The 20,912-nt window shown below is 56.8% G+C and overlaps 1 protein-coding gene and 1 pseudogene across 6 annotated transcripts in view; one reads left to right on the forward strand and one right to left on the reverse strand.

Annotated features, from left to right (window-relative positions):
• LOC111549033 overlaps positions 1-13,720 on the reverse strand; it is a 39,359-nt pseudogene extending 25,639 nt beyond the window's left edge. Inside the window, exons 1-3 of one of the 3 annotated variants that reach the window (XR_004228602.1) lie at positions 13,332-13,720; positions 12,462-12,547; positions 3,001-3,833 (exon numbers count right to left, since the gene is read on the reverse strand). The product of XR_004228602.1 is annotated as a guanine nucleotide-binding protein G(I)/G(S)/G(O) subunit gamma-10 pseudogene, transcript variant X3 (transcript). Of the gene's footprint in view, positions 3,834-4,106; positions 4,560-11,889; positions 12,548-13,315 lie in introns of those variants that run through there. The other 2 variants (XR_004228601.1, XR_004228603.1) reach the window with 2 other exon arrangements.
• Positions 13,721-13,915: 195 nt separating this feature from the next.
• Positions 13,916-20,912, forward strand: part of LOC111549034 (TRIO and F-actin-binding protein) — a 32,573-nt gene continuing 25,576 nt past the window's right edge. For 2 of the 3 annotated variants that reach the window (XM_026448485.2, XM_026448486.2), the window contains exons 1-2: positions 13,920-14,093; positions 19,461-19,517. In XM_026448485.2, the coding sequence (XP_026304270.1) occupies positions 13,920-14,093; positions 19,461-19,517 (231 nt within the window). Of the gene's footprint in view, positions 14,094-19,460; positions 19,518-20,912 lie in introns of all 3 variants that reach the window. The other variant, XM_026448487.1, reaches the window with a different exon arrangement.

Genomic DNA, 20,912 nt, shown 5'->3' on the forward strand with positions numbered 1-20,912 from the left:
CTGGAGTGCAGTGGTGTGATCTCGGCTCACTGCAAGCTCCGCCTCCCGAGTTCACACCATTCTCCTGCTGAATTCAGCCTCCCGAGTAGCTGGGACTACAAGTGCCTGCCACCATGCCCGGCTAATTTTTTTTGTATTTTTAGTAGAGACGGGGTTTCACCGTGTTAGCCAGGATGGTCTCGATCTCCTGACCTTGTGATCCGCCTGCCTCGGCCTCCAAAGTGCTGGGATTACAGGCTTGAGCCACCGCGCCCGGCCTCAAGAAATCCAAAATTTACAATATGGACAGGAAAAGGGCAGAAAGAATGGAACACGGGGGCACACAGCAGTCTGGCTCTGTCGTCCCACCTCGTGGGCTGTGTGAGATGGAACAAGATCATGATACAAGCGCTTGGCCCCTGGAACATAAGAAGCGCTCAATAAATGCTTTGCCATTATGATTATGTGTGCCGGGTGCCTGGTACACAGTAGGTGCTCAATAAATCTTAATTCCTGCAAAGACCAGTCTAACCTGTGTCTGGGGTGGCTGGTGGGCTGCTGGTGGGGTGGTGGTTAGTCACAGGTAGTACTGGATGAGACAGGAGACAGCCATGGTCAGGGCCAGATCCCCCTCCCCACCCAAACACCTCTATTCCCCATTTTTCTTGTCATTTTCTCAAGAGCCTCATGAGGCAGAATAGAGCAGTGTTAACCATCCCCATTTTTCAGAAGGGGAAACTGAGGCCCTGAGAGTCACCCTTACTTAGGGCCCTTCAACCAGCTTGCAGTGGGTCCCTGGCTCTCCCACATCTCCTTCTGTTGGAGGTGGGAGCAGAGGGGCTGGGGTGCTGGGAGTGGGACAGTTCCTCAGAGGAGTGGCTGCATTTGCTCATAGGAAGTCCGAGGCAGCGGGGGCCTTCCAGGTCCAGGACGAGGGACGGTCACAGCGGCCCAGCCAAGGCCAGAGCCAACTTCTCCGAAGACAGTCCAGCCCTGCCCCCAGCAGGCAGGTGAGCACTGCCAGCTGTCTGGGGCCCCACACCCCAAGAGGCGGCCACTGCCTCTTCCCTCCTGCTAGAAGCTAGGCAGGGAGCTTGGACAGGAAAGTCCTCTATGAAAGGGTCGGAGTCCAATCATGGGTCTCCAGCTCTCCCCTCTCCCCAAGGGCCAGAAGCTCTTGGCAAATTGCACAAGACCTCACATTAGTCCTTTGAAGACAGCCCCTGTCCCACGCTATCCCCTTCCTTTACTAAGTACTGCTTTTTTTTTTTTTTTTGAGATGGAGTCTTGCTCTGTCTCCCAGGCTGGAGTGCAGTGGGGCAATATTGGATCACTGCAACCTCAGCCTCCCGGGTTCAAGAGATTCTCCTACCTCAGCCTCCCCAGTAGCTGGGATTACAGGGGCGTGCCACCACACCCAGCTAATGGGGCCCACTGCAGTGGAATGGGGTATTGGTGGTGGAGGTTCTGGCACCTGATAGCCCAAGCTAGAATCAGTATCTTTGAGAGGGGTGAGAAGCCAAGAATGGGAGCAGGTCTTTGCAGATCTTTTTCTGGAACCGAGGAAAGCGGGTGAAAGGGAGGAGCTGACCCCAAGGGGGGAGGAGGGCAGGGACCCTGTATGCTTTCTGGCCTGCTTTGATCCAGGCTGCTGTGCGAGCACAGCCTTGCCTCTCTGGGGGCCTAAGAAAGGCAGAGCCGGCAGCCAGGTCCCCAGAGAGAGAGCCTCACCCACCTCTTCACCTCATCCCCAGGTGACCAAGCGCCCTGCCAAACAGGCAGAACTGACCTGGCGGAGCCAAGCAGAGCCCCCTCATTCTCGGAGTCCTGAGAAGAGACCTGAGGGAGATCGGTGGCTCCAGGGGTCCCCGTCGCCTCCCAGGACATCAGCCAGGACCCCTGAGAGGGAGCTGCAGACACAGAGACCTCTGGAGAGTGGCCAAGCAGGCCCAAGACAGCCTCTGGGGGTGTGGCAGAGTCAGGAGGAACCGCCAGGGTCTCAGGGCCCTCATAGACACCTGGAGAGGAGCTGGAGCAGCCAGGAGGGAGGCCTGGGGACAGCCAAAGCCTTGGAGGGTGCACGGGGGGGCCCTCCTGGGGAGTACAGGGAGACCTGGGGACAGCCAGAGGCCTGGGAGGAGGCGGCCACCCATGAGCCCCCCAGAGAACTAGGGAAGAGAAGCCCACTCATAAGCCCCCCTGAGAACTGGGGAGGCCCCACAGAGTCCTCACAATCCAGGCGCCCTGGGACACCCACTACTGTGGGCTGGGGGGCAGAGGGAGCGTGTCCATACTCGCCTGGCCCTGAGAGGCGACCCGAGCTTGACTGGAGGGACCTGCTTGGTCTTCTCCGGGCACCAGGAGAGGGGGCCTGGGCCCGTCTCCCCAGGCTGGACTGGGAGGGCCTCTTGGAGCTCCTGCAGGCCAGGCTGCCCCGCAAGGACCCAGCTGGACACAGGGATGACCTGGCCAGGGCTTCAGGGCCAGAGATGGGTCCCCCAGGCACAAAGGATGTCCCCGAGCAGGAGTCACACAGCCAGCCAGAAGGCTGGGCCGAGGCCACCCCAGTCAACGGACACAGCCCCGCACCGCGGCCCCAGAGTCCGGCCCAGCCGCCCAGCCCTGCCTGCACCTCCACCCAGTGGCCAAAGATCAAAGTGACAAGAGGACCAGCGACCGTAACTCTGGCAGGCCTAGAGCAGACGGGCCCCCTGGGGAGCACTGCAGAGGGCCCCAGTTTGCCAGAGCTGCAGGTAAGGAGCTTCCCCCCTCCCAAGGGTAGCCAGAAAGTCAGCCCCCCACAGCCAAGTCTCCTTGGAAAAGCCTCCCCTTTGAGTAGCCTCAGCTCCTGCATCCCCCTCCAGGCTCAGACCTCAGCCTCCCTGCTGACCACGACCCATCCCGACCACCAAACTGGCCCAACACTGATGATGGGCAACACCGTTTTAAGTGTTTATGGGCCAAGCCCTGATCTGAATGTTTGACGTGTACTTTTACCATTTAGTCTCCTTAGCAACCAAGTGAGAAATACACTATTTATTTACAGATAAGGAAACTTCACGTGCAGGGTGAAGCCACTTGCTGGCGGGGCATGGGCGAAACCCAGATCCACTCAGTGCAGACCACACTGAGGCCTCAAGCAAGATGCCCTGGCCAGGGCCTGCTCCCCTCCTGGCTCCACCATACCTGGTTTATGTTGTGTCTGGTGGCACACACCTGACCCCCCCTGGGACTATAGCCAGTGTGGTCATGCCCCTTCCCCTGGTGATACCCAGGTTCCTGAGTCCAGGACAGCCTCGCTTACCCTCTCTGGCCCCTACAGCTCCTCAGACACAGAGAAGGGGGTGCATCAATGCTCACTGGGTTCAGCTAGCTGCCAAAACAGGCTGCTTAAATGAGGCTCGTGTGAAGTGGGCCCAGCGCAGGCACACAGTAGGTGCTCACCCTTCCCCTGCTTCAGTGGTACTTTGGTGCTGCCTTGAAGCCCAGAACATTCTTCATCTGAAGATGGTGGGCAGGGAGGGTCCTGGAGGCCAGAGTCCTGCACCCTGGTGATAGCTCATTCGGAGGACGGCACGTGGTTTTGAACACCAGCCTCTCTCCCTCTGTAAGATGGACCAATCACTTCTCTGATGGGCAGCACTGGGGTGCCGTGGGGGTTCCTGCTTGTTTCTCCAAAGCCTCCTCATCTCGCTGCAAAGTCCGCTGCCACCTCCCCCAGGATGAGCAGGGCTTCCAGGCATCAGGGTGCACCCCGTGCTGGGCCCCAGGGCCTTGCCATATGTGCCTCAGATGGATAGGCAGTTGCCACTTGACAGATGAGGAAACTGAGACTCAGACTCCTTAGGCATTTGCTGGGGGTCACACATGCATAGGTTGTGAGAAATGAGATCAAAGCATCCGCTCCAAAGTTTGTGCTTTTATTTCTATTTTTTTTTTTTTTTTTTTGAGACGGAGTTTCACTCTTGTTGCCCAGGCTGGAATGCAATCGGGCAATCTCGGCTCACTGCAACCTCCGCCCCCTGGGTTCAAGCTATTCTCCTGCCTCAGCCTCCTGAATAGTTGGGATTACAGGCATGTGCCACCATGCCCGGCTAATTTTGTGTTTTTAGTAGAGATGGGGTTTCTCCATGTTGGTCAGGCTGGTCTTGAACTCCCGACTTCAGGTGATCTGCCCACCTTGGCCTCCCAAAGTGCTGGGATTACAGGTGTGAGCCACCACACCCGGCCTAAGTTTGTACTTTTAGCCACCAGGTCACAAAGCTCCTGAGCCCATGGGAGGACTGGAGAATCCTCTCCCCTGTATTTCCGTGGCTTTGATGAGTTGACCCTCTGATCAACTCAATGCACGAACATCAGAGAAGTAGAGATAAGTCAGCTCGCCCTGCCCTCAGGTTGCTGTCAGGCTTGTTGGGAAGGCACACAGGCCACAGGCAGCTCAAGGAGGACACGGTGCTGTGTCCTGGGGCATGCTGGGTGCTGTAGGCCGGCCAGGTCAAGAAGGAAGTGGGGACCCAGTTAGAAAGATTCTTCAGTTTCATGGTGAAGCTCAGGGTTCTCAGGAGGCTGGGAGATGGTGGCTGGGAAGGGATGGGAGCACTATGTGCTGAAAGGCATTTCACAGATGACAAAATGAGGAGCCACCAGGTCCTGCCAGGGCTCCAGCTGCTCCTATGATAATCCTTGGCTTGGCACAGCCGGGCGCGGTGGCTCACACCTGTAATCCCAGCACTTTGGGAGGCCAAGGTGGGCAGATCATGAGGTCGGAAGATTGACACCAGCCTGGCTAACACGGTGAAACCCCATCTCCACTAAAAATACAAAAAATTAGCCAGGTGTGGTGGCGGGTGCCTGTAATCCCAGTTACTAGGGAAGCTGAGATAGGAGAATGGTGTGAACCTGGGAGGCGGAGGTTGCAGTGAGCCGAGATCTCTCGCCACTGCACTCCAGCCTGGGTGACAGAGCCAGACTCCATCTCAAAAAAAAAAAAGAAAGAAAGAAAATCCTTGGCATGGCACTCAAGGCTGGTTTCCCTTCCTTCCACTCCGGATTTGACTCATTGGTGCTGAGCTGGCTGCAGGGCCTGTGAACACATATCCCTGCCTTTGCACGTGCTCTTCCCTTCCCTCTTCAGCCACCAAACCCCTGTTCATTGTTCAAGTCTTAGGTCAGACACCCTGTCCTGAGAAGCCTTCCCTGAACAGTCACTCCTAGTGATGGTTCCCTTCTGGGCTTGGCAGTTTTGCTTCCATCTGTCCATGCAACATCCATCTAATGGGGCTGTAATTTCCCCAAAAGCTCCACAGAAGCAGGATCTCTGCCTGCTTTATCTCTGTAACTCTGACTCTGGCCCAGGGCCTGACATAAAGGAGGGGGCAGCTCAGTGGATGCATGAAAGATGGAGGACAGAGGGGTTAGTGGGTGGACAATGGATGAATGGAGGGTGACTGTGGGAATGGGTGATGGATCAATGATGCATGTTGAATAAATGATAAATAGACGCCTGTTGGATGTGTGTGTTTCCATCCACATAGTCTTTTCAGAGTATTTCACATTAGGTTAGAGATTTCACATATAAATACATATCTCCAGCCGGGTGCGGTGGCTCAAGCCTGTAATCCCAGCACTTTGGGAGGCTGAGACGGGCGGGTCACGAGGTCAGGAGATCGAGACCATCCTGGCTAACATGGTGAAACCCCATCTCTACTAAAAAAGAAATACAAAAAACTAGCCAGGCGAGGTGGCGGGCACCTGTAGTCCCAGCTACTCGGGAGGCTGAGGCAGGAGAATGGCGTAAACCCAGGAGGCAGAGCTTGCAGTGAGCTGAGATCTGGCCACTGCACTCCAGCCTGGGCAACAGAGCGAGACTCCGTCTCAAAAAAAAAAAAACAAAAACATATCTCCAGTGTTTCTTGAAATATCGAAAGATGTGGAAACTCTGGGCCCGTCTTCCCATGGCAACAGCTGTCCGGATGGATGATGATGGACAGATAGCTGGGTGATGAATATATGGTGGTGGTGGATATATGATGGATGTTGCTTAGGTAATGGATGGATGGATGTGGCATAGATGGATGAATGTCACATGATAGATGGTGGACAGATGATGGAGGTATGGATAGATGGATGATGGATGGAGAGAGGGATATATAGGTATTGGGTAAATGGATACATGATGGATCAATGGAGAGTGAATACATGAATGGGTGATAGACAATGGATGCTGGATACATGAGAGGGTGAGTCACGTGGGATAGACACTGGATGGTTAGACAGATACATGGATCTACTGATGCTGGACGTTAGATGGGTGTTGCATGGACAGATGATAGAATGGATGGATGAGGTGGACAGATGCATGCACCCTGGAGAATAAGTTAGGCTAAGCTGTGTTCTTTTTTTATCTCCAGTTCCAACCAGAGGAGCCTGAGGAGTCAGAACCAAGCAGAGGCCAAGACTCCCTGACTGACCAGAAGCAGGCAGACTCGGTAGTTGGGTCATGGGCATGGGTACACATGGTGGGGAAGGGAAGAGGAAGCAGGTTGGAGATGGGCTTCATTCCTCAGAAGAGCCCTGGAATCATCCAGACCAAAGTTGGCTTTCCCATGGGGTCATCTGTGTGCATGGTGGGGCCTTGAGAAGAGGAGCTCTGCAGGAGCCACCTTCTGGCCTGGGGACCTGGGTAGGTGGGTGGTCCTGGGGTCAGAACCCTAGGCCGTGCTTCTCATTTGCTGGGCCTGAAAAGGTCAATGTCTTTCCCTGGGCAAATAACGGTTTGGCCCCAGTGGTCTCTGAGGGAAGAGATCCTTCCGGTTTGAGAGGGCCAAGCCAGGCTGAAAGAGCAGGGCTTCCAGGAGCAGGAGTCAGAGAGCTGAGGATATGCCCACAGTCAGCTGGGCCTGGAGGGTCTCCAGGGTCCTGGAGCGGGGAGAGATATATGCGGGGGTGGGACCCACAGATGCTGCTCTGAGGCCTGGCTGCAGCTGGTGACCACAGCTCTGCCTGCCCCTCCCCGTGACCTGCCAAACAGACTGTTCTCATCACCCTCAGCCTCCAGAGAGGTGAGATCAGAGTTGAGGGCCATGGGGCAGTAGGAGGTGGGGGAGGAGGAGACAGACTGTTTGGGACTGTGTTTTCTGGTCCTGCTCTTCCCCCTGGTGCCTCCTGAAGAGCCAGGTGTGGCAGGGAGTATCCGTCGGGCAGCCTGGCGCCCTCAAATTGGGCCCTGCCATGAGTCAAAGCTGGGGGGATTTTGCCCAAACCCTCACTGTGCAGATGAGGAAATGGAGGCAGGGGAGTCGTCCCAGGTTACACAGTCAGTGGCTAGCTGTACTGGGACTAGAACCCAGCCCAGGAACCACCCAGCGCTCTCTCTGCACCTCCACCTGCCCCCCACCCATGCTGCCCCCGTCCCTGCCCTGATTTCTTGCGTGGCTTTGAACGGCAGTGCTGTAATTTTGAGGGGTCCAGTACTCCCATCTGTGGAATGGGAGGGGATAGGGGATGCTGGTCGCTAAAGGTGCTGCCAGCCCTCCCAGGGGCTCCGACAACTTTGCTCTTCCTCTTTCTGGGCTATTTCTTCATACTTCCTGGAGCCAGAGTAGTGAACGAGGAGGAAACAGCAATGCAGGGGTGCCCCTCTAGTCTCCATGAAACGGGCCTGGCACATCAACGTGGAAAATATCTCAACCTACCCCCACCCCTAGGCAGCCTTGACTGGTCAGAACTGATAACCACCTCATTCATGCATCATTCACACGCACTCAGTGAGCACCTTCTGTATACCCGGGTGTGGGTCACAGGTGAGTCGGAGCGCCATCAAGGAGTTCAGTCAAGTGAGACAGTTGCATGCCTGTGGTCAGGGCTGTGATGGGAGATGTGGTAGCAGAGTCGGGGGCACCCCCACCCCCAAAGCCCTCTTGGACCTGTGCTTTGATGCTTCAGTTCTGCTTCCATAGAGTGTGCAGATTCCAGAGCGAGGACACCTGGGCTCTCTCCTACCTTCCCAGTAACCTGCTATGTGTGACTTTGGACAAGTGCCTCTGCTTCACTGGGGCCCTGGTTTCCCCAACGAGGATGACTCCAAAGAGGGAGCATTTAGGGGCTCTGCTGGGCGTGTCTGTAGAAGTCCACGGCTCATTCCTTTTGCTTAAGCTGGGGTCACAAACCTAACGCCCTGAAGGCCAGGCAGGTAACAACAGTGAGAAGTGGGGGGACCGAGGACACTCGTGTGACTCCTTGGTTCCAGACAGCTGTTGCCGTGGGGAAGACGGGCCCAGAGTTTCCACATCTTTCGATATTTCAAGAAACACCGGAGATACGTATTTATATGTGAAATCTCTAACCTAATGTGAAATACTCTGAAAAGACTAGGTGGGTGGAAACACACCTATGGTCTGTACCCCTCCAGCTGGCGCCCGTGGTTTGACTTTAGGGTAATGACGTGCACACCTTTGAGGGTGCTGAGCCCTGGGAGCCTGCTCAGTCAAACACGATGTAGTGAGAACAAGTTAACCAGCTCTTGTCTCGGCAGTTCTGGGAGGAGAGAGATGGGAACCCTGGGGCTCCGCGGAGGGGGGCACCACAAAATGGGCAGGGGAGGCTGTAGCCAGGGGTGCCTCCATCCCACCAAAGGGACCTGCGGCCAACACTGGACCCTGTTTGACAGGCAGACAAGAGGCCAGCAGAGGGCAAGGCTGGGAGCCCGCTCAAGGGCCGACTGGTGACCTCATGGCGGATGCCCGGGGACCGGCCCACGCTGTTCAATCCGTTCCTGCTGTCTCTGGGGGTCCTCAGGTGGCGAAGGGTAGGCTGGCTCCAGTGGGGGCTGGAGGGGTGAGGGTGGATAGACATGGGGAGGGGAGGGAGGAGGGGGTTGTTAAGCAAAGGAGAGAGAGTGGGGGCTGAGGAGGAGGCACCTGGGGCCCTCGCATGACAGGAGAGGTGGGAGCAGAGCTCTTAAACTCACCCTGGTCTCACCAAGCCAGTGGATTTTCCACTTCCGGGGCAGGCCTGGGGGCTGCTTTCAGCTTTTGGAGTGAGGGGTGATGGAATAATCTACACAGCTGAAAACTTCCAGTCAGCAACCTCCTCTCGCCAGCCCTGGGCCAAGGGGGAGCCAGGTATGGGGGAAGGGAGAGCGGGCTTACAAGTGGCTCTGGGATTGCAAAGTGAGTCTCAGACCTGGGCCTGAGCCAGTTTCACAAACATCTGGCGTTACGTAACCCATCCCCTGCCCAGAGAGGTCTGGAAACACTCAAGCCTCTGGCTAGGTTTTCCATAAGGGCAGGGAGCTGAGACCCGCTCCCTCCCACCCCCTTCACAGCAGGACAGAAGGGGTCTGGCCATCTCCAGCAGCCACAAGCTGGCTCATGGGGTCTCTTCTCTTGGTGAGAGGCTGATGCTCTTACTCACCGCTGCTGGCGCTGAGTCCAGCACTAGGCTGGGCACTTCAGAGACAGTGTGCCCATTTTACAGATGAAGGGACTGAGGCCCAGGGAAGTGAGCTGACTTGCCTGAGGTCGCACAGCTTGGGGTATAAAGGAGCTGATTTTCCTCATTCTCAGATGAGAGAAGGGTTGCAGCCAAATTCACTGAGCCTCGGTTGCCACATCTGTCTATTAGGAAAAAGTCTGTGGAGACTTAAGGCTGCAGAGAGGGCTCAGGGAGATGAGGATGCACAGAGGTTGCGGGGCTGCTGTTAAAACACGAACTTTCCCATCCATTTCAGAATTTCCTTTTTTTTTTTTTTTTTAATTAAGAGGGAGTCTAGCTTGATCACCCAGGCTGGAGTGCAGTGACACCATCTCAACTCACTGCAACCTCTGCCTCCCAGGTTCAAGTGATTCCCCTGCCTCAGCCTCCAGAGCAGCTGGAATTATAGGTGCACACCACTGCACCCGGCTAATTTTTTGTATTTTTAGTACAGACAGGGTTTCACCATGTCGGCCAGGCTGGTCTTGAATTCCTGACCTCAGGTAATCCACCCACCTCAACCTCCCAAAGTGCTAGGATTATTGATGTGAGCCACCATGCCAGGTCTTTTTTTTTCAATTAAGATGGAGTCTGGTTCTATCCCCCAGACTGGAGTGCAGTGGCACTATCTCGGCTCACTGCAACCTCCGCCTCCCGGGTTCAAGTGATTCTCCCATCTCAGCCTCCTGAGTATGTGGTATTACAGGCGTGTGCCACCACACCTGGCTAATTTTTGTATTTTTAGTAGAGACGGGGTTTCACCACGTTGGCCAGGCTAGTTCCTAACTCCTGACTTCAAGTGATCCGCCCACCCTGGCCTCCCAAAGTGCTGGGATAACAGGCGTGAGTCACCCCGCCGATCCCAGAATTTCCTTTCGCTGCTCTCTGGGGTTACGGCACCGAGGGTGAGCAGGCAAGCACGGTTATCTGAGTAGTGTGGTGCCTTTAAGCCATGGGCAGGAATTACCTTGTCAAACTAACTAAAGGTCACCAACACACAGCACGTCTGGCAGGAGGGGGCAGGTAAGTCCTTGGTAGAGCGAAGGAGGAGCGAAGTGGGGAAAGCAGTCTAGGGTAACGATGCTGGTGATACTAACCAGCACTTATTGTGCACCTACTACATGCCCAGCTCTGTGTTCACTGCGTGGCGCACCTAATTGCATTTGATCCGCACTCCCAGGTGCAGTTAGACTCATACTGTCCATTTTACAGATGACGAAGTGAAGCTCAGAGAGGGAGGGTCACTTGCTTCAGGTCACACAGGGAGCAAGGGGCAGAACAGAACTGAGATTCAAATCCTGCTCTGGCTGACCTCAGAGCCCAGTGCTTCTAACATGCACCCTAAACCACTGCCTTCACATCCTGATCTCTCTGAGCCCTCCTGCGGCTCTGGGAGTCCCCACAGATTTTCCCCATTAGAAAGATGCGGCAACTGAGGCTTGGTGAGTTTGGCTACAGTGGTTCTCTCATGTGGGAGTGAGGGAAATGAGGAGCGAGGGATGGAACTGCCAGTGGGGCCTCCCAGTTACACAGAGCAGATTTAAACTTCTCTTGGGCTGAAGCAGTGAAATTAGCCCAAGGCCAAGAGCCAGAAAGCCTGGCGTCGATTCTGGCTTGGCCCCTAACTTGTGTGCCCTGCTCTGAGCCTTACCTCATTATTCTCAGTAGAGTAACAGTTTGAGACTGGATAACCTCAAAGTTCGGTAGCTCTGGTCTTTGCCAGTTTAATAACTCACCCCTGGGTCCCTGAGGCTGTGCCGTCTCTGACCTGCCAGGATGAGTTGTGGTTCCTTCATCGGTGTATTCATTCATTCGACCCGTGCTTATGGAGGATGTACTGTGGGCCTAGGCCCTACGCTGGCTTCCAAGATGTAGACAAAAAACATTCCAGCCCTGGCCACTGGAGCACAATTAGGTGAGGACACTGACATGTAACTGATGAGAACAGTGTGGTCATCACTTTAGTGGGGAAATGTACAGATGTAGGGAGCACTGGGCCAGCAGTTCCTAAGTCTGCTGGGGACACTTTGGCTTCCTTTGGCCTAAGACTTGAAGGAAGAAATTTTCCAGGGCAACAAACATTGGGAGGGGGAAGGAGGGAGGGGGAAGGGGAGAAATAAAGAGGGAGAGAATCAGTGTGTGTGTGTTGGGGTATAGAAGACAGGAAGAGAAGTGTTCCAGGCACAGCAGAGAACATTTGCAGTGAGGGGGTAGAAGGACCTGTCTTATTCTGGGAATTCCTAAATTCCTAGTAGTCTAGTGTTGTGTATCTTTTTTTTTTTTCTGAGATGGAGTCTCGCTCTGTCGCCCAGGCTGGAGTGCAGTGGCGTGATCTCCCCTCACTGCAACCTCCGCCTCCCAGGTTCCAGCGATTCTCTTGCCTCAGCCTCCAGAGTAGCTGGGATCACAGCCACATGCCACCACGCCTGGCTAATTTTTTGTATTTTTACTAGAGACGGGGTTTCACCATGTTGGCCAGACTAGTTGAACTCCTAACCTCAGGTGATCCACCCTCCTCGGCCTCCCAAAGTGCTGAGACTACAGGCATAAGCCACAGTGCCGGGCCTCCAGTGTTGTGTATCTCTTTGATTATTTATTGTATTTTGCAAAATTGACCAAAGTATGTGTCTCTCCAGCCTGTCAAATGTGAATCTGGAAGGCCAGGATGACAGGCAGGAGCCAGGTTGTGATGGTTCCTGTCTGCCTAGAACAAGAATGTAGCACTGATCTGTCAGCATTGGTGATGTGTGGAAGAACTTTGAGCAGGGAAGTGGTCTGGTCACTGTGTTGAGAGTACTGGGGGGAGTCACAGCGGCCAGAAAAGCCTGGAGGAGGCTGGTGCTGTTAGGTGCCCAGGGCACTGGGCCAGGACCCTGGTGGTAGGTGAGGTCTCCTGCGTGTTCATTCATTCTCCCAAGGACTGACTGCCTGAGTGAGGTGCAAGGGTAGGGTAGGAAAACTCAGCCCGGGGTGCTAGAAGGCCAGTTTCTAGAGTTAGATGGACTTACCCTTGGCCTCATTCCTCATGGTGGAGAGACTCCTGGCAGCAAATGCTGGGAAAGAACTTCAGTTCCCTGGGCCTCCATTTCTTTATCTGCAAAATGGGAATAGTAATTATAAAAGCAATAACTTTTTTTTTTTTGAGACGGAGTCTCACTCTGTCTCCCAAGGTGGAGTGTAGTGGCACAATCTCTGCCCACTGCAACCTCCACCTCCTGGGTTCAAGCGATTCTCCTGCCTCATCCTCTCACATAGCTGCATTACAGGCACCTGACACCACGTCCGGCTAATTTTTGTATTTTTAGTAGAGACAGGGTTTCACCACGCTAGCCAGGCTGCTCTTGAACTCCTGATCTCAAGTGATCCACCCACCTCAGCCTCCCAAAGTGTTGGGATTACAGGCATGAACCACCCGGCCCAGCAAGAGCAATAATTTTTGAACCCCAAATGGAGATGGCAGAATAACTGAAATGGCAATTATTCCAAGCTTCCCTAAGGATAGCTAATGAGGGATAAAGAGGTTGTCCTAGGTGCCTTACTTGAATTAACACTTAATCCTTCCAGCAACCTCATGAGGTAACAGCATTACCCCATTTTACAGAGTGAAATTGAGCACCGAGAGGTACCTGCTTAAGATAACACTAGGTTGTAATCCCCGTGCCACACGAGCTTCCTAGTGCATTGAGCAACCAATTCCACCACGGTCCCTCCCTACCTGTAGGAAAAGAGCATCTAACAAACGGCCCAGGGTTCTGGGAACCTGAGCAACGGGTGCACGCCCACACCTGAAAAACCCAAAACCAAAAAAGGCCCACTTGTGAGGAGTGGGTATTGGGAAAGACCCTGCCATCCAAGAACTCACTTTGTGTCCAACTTACTCGCTAGGAATTCCGCCTCTTCCTGTGCGACCTCGGGCAAATCGGCTCACCCCTCTGAGCCTCCGTTTTCTCATTAGCAAAATGAGACCTCCCTCCCAAGTCTGTGGTGAGGACGAAAATCGAGTCTTGGCGAGTGGGACCCGCTAGTCGTTAGTACAGGGTGCTTTGCCCCGAGCCCCGCCAAATCTAGGCGCCGAGCTCTACCGGACCCATCGCTCCGAGGCCGGGGCGGGAAGCGCAGTCCGGACGAGGCGTGCCACGCCCGGCCGCCCGCATCCTCCGCCCCCGCGCCATGGCCGGACGGAGTCACCTGCACGCTGGGCCCTTCCTTCCTCCCAGCGCGCCCGCGGCCCGGGCCCGCCCGCCCTCCGGCCGCCACCGCCCTCCCCTCCCCGTGGCCCCATCCGCCCGCCCCGCGGTCCCGCAGCCCTCGCGCGCCCGTCCCGTCGCGGCAGGTCCCGCCCCCGGCCCGGCCCGCGCTCCCATTGGCCCGCCGCGGCCCCCGCCGCTGTTTGTCTCGGCTTCCCCACCACCCATTGGACCGCTCGGGTCCTCCCAGGAAGTTTGAAAAAAAAAAAAAAAAGTTTTATGGGCGGATGGAAGGGGCCGGGGCAGCGCCGGGGAAGGGAAGGGCCGGAGGCGCGGCGGCTGGCGGCCGAGAGGGGCGGCGGCGGCGGGGTCCCCGCGCCGCGGAGCCCGGCCCGAGAGCCGCGTCCACCTTCCTGCCTCCTGCTCCTGCCGCCCTGGGGCGCCGCCATGACGGTGAGTGCCCCCGTCAGCCGCCCGCGCCCCAGGCCGGGAGGAGGGCGACGACCCCAGGCAGAGCCCAGCCTCTCCCCTCCGGGGCAGCCCCCTCCTCATTTCCCGGAGGCGAGAGGAGGGCTGGGCCGGAAGATGGGGCCATCTCCGATGCGTCGGTCGGCCAGACCGGCCTCACCCTTCCCGTAGGCTCCTCCTCGCCTTCCCTCGCCCACTCGCCCCCAGAAGCCCAGGCGACCCCGAAGGAACGGAACGACCCGTCCCGGGCGTCCCCTCCTCACAGTTGCCGCACCAGTAAAGGGTGGATTCGGGGCAACCCTTTCCCACCTCCCCTCCAGCCCCCTAGGCAAAGACCCGATACCCCAAGGCTGCCAGGGGCCCCAGGGAGGAGCGGAGGTGGGCCTGAGCTCGGGAGGGGCGCTCCCGGGCGCGGATGGGTCGCGCTGACCCGGGCCTTGGCAGGCCGGCCCCCCGTGTGGCCGCTGGCCCGAGCTCGGGTGGGCGAGAAGGGTCCTGACCGCCCCACCCACAGCCCAGGAGCCAGTCCCGGGACCTCTGAAGCGGCGGGGTACCACGTCCTCCCGGGCTTACACTTTGCAGCGGTCCTGGGCCTTGGGACAAGCCTGCTAGTCTGGATAGGGGGCACGATGGCAGGGGTTTGCTTTTGTCATGGGGGTGAGCTGTACTCAAGCCCCATCAATTACCTGTGCCATAGTGAGCATATTGAGTCTCACAGCTGGGTTCACTGGACTCCCCACTTCACAGCCGGATAAACTGAGGCTTGGGGAGGGGCGCTGGTGAGTTGCCCGAGGTCACCCCAAGTATAAGGGAAGGAGTGGCTCGTTTCCCCGTCCTTCTGGCCCACTGACCGTGCTGTTCGGGAAGGGAGGGGTGGGGCTGCTTTTGGTTTCTGGCTAATGCTTCAGGGAGCCTCTGACAGCCCAGTGGCCCTCCTTGGGAAGGATAAGCAGGGTGTGTGTGCGCACGGGCGCCAGTAGTCCTCTTTCAGGGGAGTGGAGACCCTTTGGAGGAGTGGGCTGGGCTGCTGGGGGGCGTGGCACGCCTAGCCCCTGCCCTGTGAGTGTGATGGCCAGACCGCCTTGCCTGGACTTCCTCGCCTCCTCCTGGACATCCTGCCACCTCCCTGCTGGCCCTTCCTGTCGTCAGCAGCCTCCCCTTCCCTGTCAGGAGCAGAAAGGATGTGGAGGGAGGAGCTGAGTCTGTCCTGGGGCCAGGAGGAGAGTGGTTGCCGTTCCCAAGTGCCCACCACCTGCCTGCCTGGCCCTTAGCCGTGTGCTTTCACGTTACCAGATTTGAGCCTTGAAGGTCGGTAGTAACATCTTCATCAAACAGATGAGGAAACCAAGGTGTGGTGAGGTGAAGTGTCATGCCCCAGGTAGCTTAGTAAGTCCCAGGCTGAGCCAGAATGTGTGTCCAGGTCCGTTCCAACTTTCTTTCACAGTTGCCTGTCCTGGGGGCACCACGTTCCGAGCAAGGGTAAGGCTGTCAGAAGCAGTGTGTGGGGTGCTTGGAGGGCGGACAGCACATCCCTGCTGGTGGCAGGAGCCTTCCCGAGGGAGGTGTCCTCCTGTGATTATAAGGTTTCGTCAGGTGGAGATGGACTAGCGAGGAGACAGCAGTGTGGACAGAAGCAGGTGGTTGTGTTTGAGAAGTAGCAAGAGCTTAGGATCGCCCTGGGCAGTCTCTGTCTCAGGTGGAAGACAGGGTGGGAGGAGGGCCTCACTGCTAGGGCTTGGTCAGGGGCACTAGGGAGCTATGAAAGGTTTTAGAGCAGAGAGGAGGCTATGATCACCATTAATAGTGTTCATTGAGTTCATCCTGGCTGCCATGCAGACCTCAGCCTACTCTCAGCTGGTGCTCCTCCTGTATCCACCTCACACCTTCCTCCCCTGGCCCCCGTGCCCTGAGTCAGGGATTCATACAGGGCAAGTGGCACAGGTGTGTGACTGTGTGAGGCTCCAGGGCTTCGGGGAGCCGGGATCCTCTTCCACCCCTTTTGCCTTTGCCTGGGTGCAGCTTTACTCCTGGAGCAGCCTTCCCCCTTGCCTGCTGGGCATCAAATTATATTTGGTCCCTTGTTTACTGTCTGTTTCCTGCAGTCCACCAGGGCAGGGGCCACAACTCTTGGTCACAGCTAATTTCCTGGCCTAGAACAGTGCCTGATGCTTTAAAAAAAAAAAAAAAAAAATTCTGCAAACACACTCTGAGCCCCATCTGTGCTGGGTCGTGGCAGGTAAACAGTGTGTGGCCCTGACTGAGTTGCATCTAGTCTAGCCTGTGAAGGATAAGTAAAGGGCCTCAAAATAGTCATGGATGCAACGGAGGCCTCCGAGAGGGGCCGTGGGAGGGCAGGACGGGGTCACTGGTGGTACGGTGAGTGGCATGGACTGTGAAGGGACCTCAGAGGTGGCCGTTAAACTGAGTCTTAAGGCCTGAGTAGGGGCTTGCCTGGTCATCAGAGGAGGAGGAAGTCTAGTATTTCAGGCCAAGGACACTGCACGTGTGAAGGGTCCGCAGTCCTGGTGTGTTGTGATCAGCAAGGACTATGCAGTGGTATAAACACGGGACCCTCAGCAAGGGGAGGCCAGGCTGGAAAAGTGTGATGAGGCTTCCCTGCCATCCTGAGGCAGCTGGACTTTGTTTTAAAGCCACTTGGAGACCAGGTGTGGTGGCTCATGTGTGCCTGTAATCCCAGCATTTTGGAAGGCCGAGGCGGGGAATAGATCACTTGAGGTCAGGAGTTCGAGACCAGCCTGGCCAGCATGGTGAAAACCCGTCTCTACTAAAAATACAGAAATTCGCTGGGCATGGTGGCAGGCGCTTGTAATCTCAGGTATTTGGGAGGCTGAGGCAGGAGAAATGCTTGAATCCGGGAGGTGGAGGTTTCAGTAAGCCGAGATGGCGCCATTGCACTCCAGTCTGGGCAGCAGAGACTCTATCTCAAAATAAATAAATAAAGCCACCTGGAGCCGTCCCTGGAACTGTTAGGCAAGCCTGGGATACCAAGCCTTTTTGAGTGAGTCTCACCAGCCCGAGGGTGCGTAGAGGGGCTGTGTCCCTGGCTAGGTAGGAGGTGGGGCCGTGAGAACCTGTCAGTGCTTCTGAAAGGCAAAAGGAGAAACTGAGCTTCCAGCAGGTGAAAAAGAGGTAGCGGGGCCTGAAGAGCCCTGTACGAAGGGGCATCGTGTGAGATTTAGATGATCGGACCTCTTGACCCTGGGGACAGGTTTCCCTGCCGGTTTAAAAACACATTGGTTGGCGGGGCACACTGGCTCACACCTGTAATCCCAACATTTTTGGAAGCCAAGGTGGGTGGATCACTTGAGCCCAGGAGTTTGAGATCAACCTGGGAAACATAGGGAGACCCCATCTCTACAAAAAAAAAAACAAATACAATTAGCTGAGCATGGTGGAGTGCCTATGTTGTCCCAGCTACTTGGAAGCTGAGGTGGAAGGATCGTTTGAGTCGGGGAGGTTGAGTCAGCAGTGAGCTGTGATCACACCGCCACACTCCAGTCTGACAGGGCCCTGTCTCAGCAAAACTCAAATTGGTGACCTTCTATCCCCAAGGTCACTGTGTCATGGCGTGCCTGACATGGTATGTGATGTGTCTGTACCGGGCTCTGGAGGATCACCAGGCTTCTCCTTGTACAGACACGTTCAGTCCTGTCGGCAGCTGTGGGAGGGGAGGACTGCCTCATCATTTGCCACATCAGGCAGCCAGGACTCAGAGGGAGATGTGACTTAGGAAGGTCACAGCGACTCCACTTCCCAGGCAGCCCTAGAGGTTTCAGCCTGACAGCCTGTCATTCCTGCCCTGATCTCCCAGCCCTGGCCCAGGGACTTTCGCCTGGGGCTGCCCAATGGTGCCAGCTCTGTGGGCCCAGGAAGCCTGGCTCCTCCAGGCTAGGTGGGGGTTGGGGAGAAGGCCTAAAAAGCTCAGAGATTTAGACCAGGGGGTAGATATTTCCTCAGCAAGTTTTTCCTGAGCCTTGCTGTGGTCAAGCCCCCTGCAAGGCCCTGGGGCCACCACAGGAGGTCCCAGACTGAGGGGAAGTGGAGCCAGGTGTGGTCACCAATCTTCATTCTTAGCTTAGGATCGCCCTGGGCAGCCTCTGTCTCAGGTGGAAGATGGGGAGGGCAGAATACAGAGCAGCGGGACAAACGCAGCCCCAGGGGTTCTCGGCTCTGAGCAGAGCCTGTGTCTCTCCCTTACACAGGTATGCAGGGCGGGGCTGGGATGCCAACCTACTGGGTCCCCCGACTGTGGCTGTGGGGGGTTCTGGATCCTCAGCTGCCCCAAGCCCCCCTTGGTCCACTTCCTGTACCTGAGAAGGGGCTCCATGGGAGGAGGGTGGGTCGGGAAGGTGGCCAGGCAAGGTGGCTCTGGTTTCCAGCTGCCACTGTCACCGCCCATCCCACTGAGCCATGCCACCCGCTCTCTGCACGCAACCAGACACCTTGGCCTGGTGAGGCCTCGATGTAGGGGCTGATAGGTAGGCTTAGAGCCATGGCAACAGGTGGCCACCTCCTCCCTGCCGGCGGCAGGAGCGGAGACTGCAGAGGGACCGGGACTTAGATTGGAGAGGTCTCCCCAGCAGGAAGGGAGGGTCTGGTGGTTGGCATCCACTAGATGAGCATAGTCAGAAAAATGCCGGGATGAGCAACTTCTTTATCTAGGCCTGGGTTGGGGTGCCTGACACAGGTCCCCATGGGACATGCTGCAGCTGGCAGCCCCCAGACCCCGGGGCTGTGCCCCTCTGGGCAACACCCGGAAGGTAGGGCTTGCCAGGACTGACCTTTCCCAAAGAGATCTAGGTGGGGACCAGAGGGTTTCTGACCCCAGCCTGCCACTGGCTTCACCTCCCATGGTCTCCTGGAGCCAAGGGAAGGGCAGGACTGGCGGGCCCATGGAAGGGTCTGTGGGGCACCTGGTCCTCGTCAGAGGGAGGAACTGGACAGTTCGCGCAGTGCTACTGGTCTGGACTGCCCTCTGAGCTCTCAGGGGGTCACTATACAGGCAGAGTCCTCCCAGCTCCTCTCTCCCACTCTTGGGTGAGGGGTCGGCTGGAGAGAGGCCCCTGGGACATCTGGGTGTGTGTGCCGGCCACCCAGCCCAACTTCTTGGCTCTCCAAGTGCCACTATCAGGAAAGGGGCCAGGGCTGCCTCAGTGGCTGGGAGGCCTGCTTGGACTTGGGGGTTACCTAGGCCCTTAGCCCTCTTGGCTGGCTTCCCAGGAGCTTGGTCCCACAGGACTTGGGGACAGGGTGGGTGCAACATGGACCCGTCACCAGCCCCTGTTGGCTTCCTGCTGGGCCCGACTCACCTCCCTCCTCATCTCCCCACAGCCCGATCTGCTCAACTTCAAGAAGGGATGGATGTCGATATTGGATGAGCCTGGAGAGGTAGGAGGACCGAGGCGGGAGGGGAGGAGGCTGGCTTGTGCCACTGCTGGTCCCCTGAGCAGCCCAGGAGTGGGGGTGGGGCTGGGAGGGGCAGAGGCTGCCCATCAGGCTTCTGCCTCCTGGAGCAGTCTGCAGTGTGTAAAAGGGATCACAGCAAGGGGCCGTCTAGCCCCTCACACCCAGTGCCCCATCCCTTGATTTCATCGAGGGTCTCTTGGCCCTCCCACCTCAGTAGGAGCCTGGCTGGGAGTCTTGGGTGGAAGATCTCATAGAAGCCGTCTGGCCCGAGACACAGATTCACAAAGCCTGGCCTGAGGAGGTGGGGCTCGGCGCAGGTGCTGGGGTTTCACCCCCCTGGAGCCACACTGGTTGAGTCAAAGCCTCCTCTAGGCCTCAGTGGCCACATCTGTGACATGGGCATAATGAATAATGGCGATTCTTTCCTGAATGGATAACAAGGTCACAGAGATCAAGCACGTACAGGTGCCACACAGCTCCTGGCACTTACTGTGGGCTCAGCTAAAGACCCTTCCCTTCCTCTGGCATATGTGTCCTTGGAACAAGCAGGGACAGTGGCCAGCTCTATTCTTTTGGCTGCCAGGCTGTCTGCCTGCCCACATTGCCTGGGCGGGAGCGTCTCCCCACCCCTGCCCTGCATGCGCCTGCCGCTCCGGTCTGCGTGCAGCCTGCATACCGGAGAGGGCTCTGAGCCAGAGGGGATTTCATTGTGTTTCCGGCCCACATGTTTTATTCCCTCCAGCCCACAGCCTTCCCTACCCGCTGCCTGCCTGCTGTCCCTGGCGGCTGCTCTCTAGGCTCACACAAAGCCTGGCACCCCGCCAGTGACCCCTTCCTGGCCTCCCCACCCAGGGTCCCCGGAGGGCAGAGGGATTACAGGCCCCACCCAGAGCTGGCCATTACTCATCCTCTATCACAGGGTTCTGGAATGTCCGAACTGGAAGGGCCCTGGGAGTTCAGCCAGCCCAACCCCTTGGTGCACAGACAGGAGACGGGCCCACAAGGGTGTTGGTCTCTTCCAGGCCTAGGAGCACCTGGGACAGACCCAGGCTCAGAACTCAGCGCACCTGAGGTCCATGGAGCTCCACCCAGCTTCCATCTCAGACAGTCATAGGCTAGGCCTGGAAGAGCTAAAGAAACCACTTGGCATAGAACCCCTGTCCTACTTTACAGAGAGGCAATTGAGGTCTGCAGCAGCAACTCCGTTTACTTAGTGAGAGCAAAATGCTTCTAAGAGGCCTGGCCTCCCAGAACAAACCCAACAACCTGATGTCCATCCCTATGCCAACGGCATGACAGCCATACACACAAGAGAGGGTTAGGCACTGCTCACCTCACCAGAAGGTGTAGGGACTTCTTTCTTTTTTTTTTTTTTTT

This window comes from Piliocolobus tephrosceles, chromosome 19 (assembly GCF_002776525.5).
Source record: "Piliocolobus tephrosceles isolate RC106 chromosome 19, ASM277652v3, whole genome shotgun sequence".
Lineage (NCBI taxonomy): Eukaryota > Metazoa > Chordata > Mammalia > Primates > Cercopithecidae > Piliocolobus > Piliocolobus tephrosceles.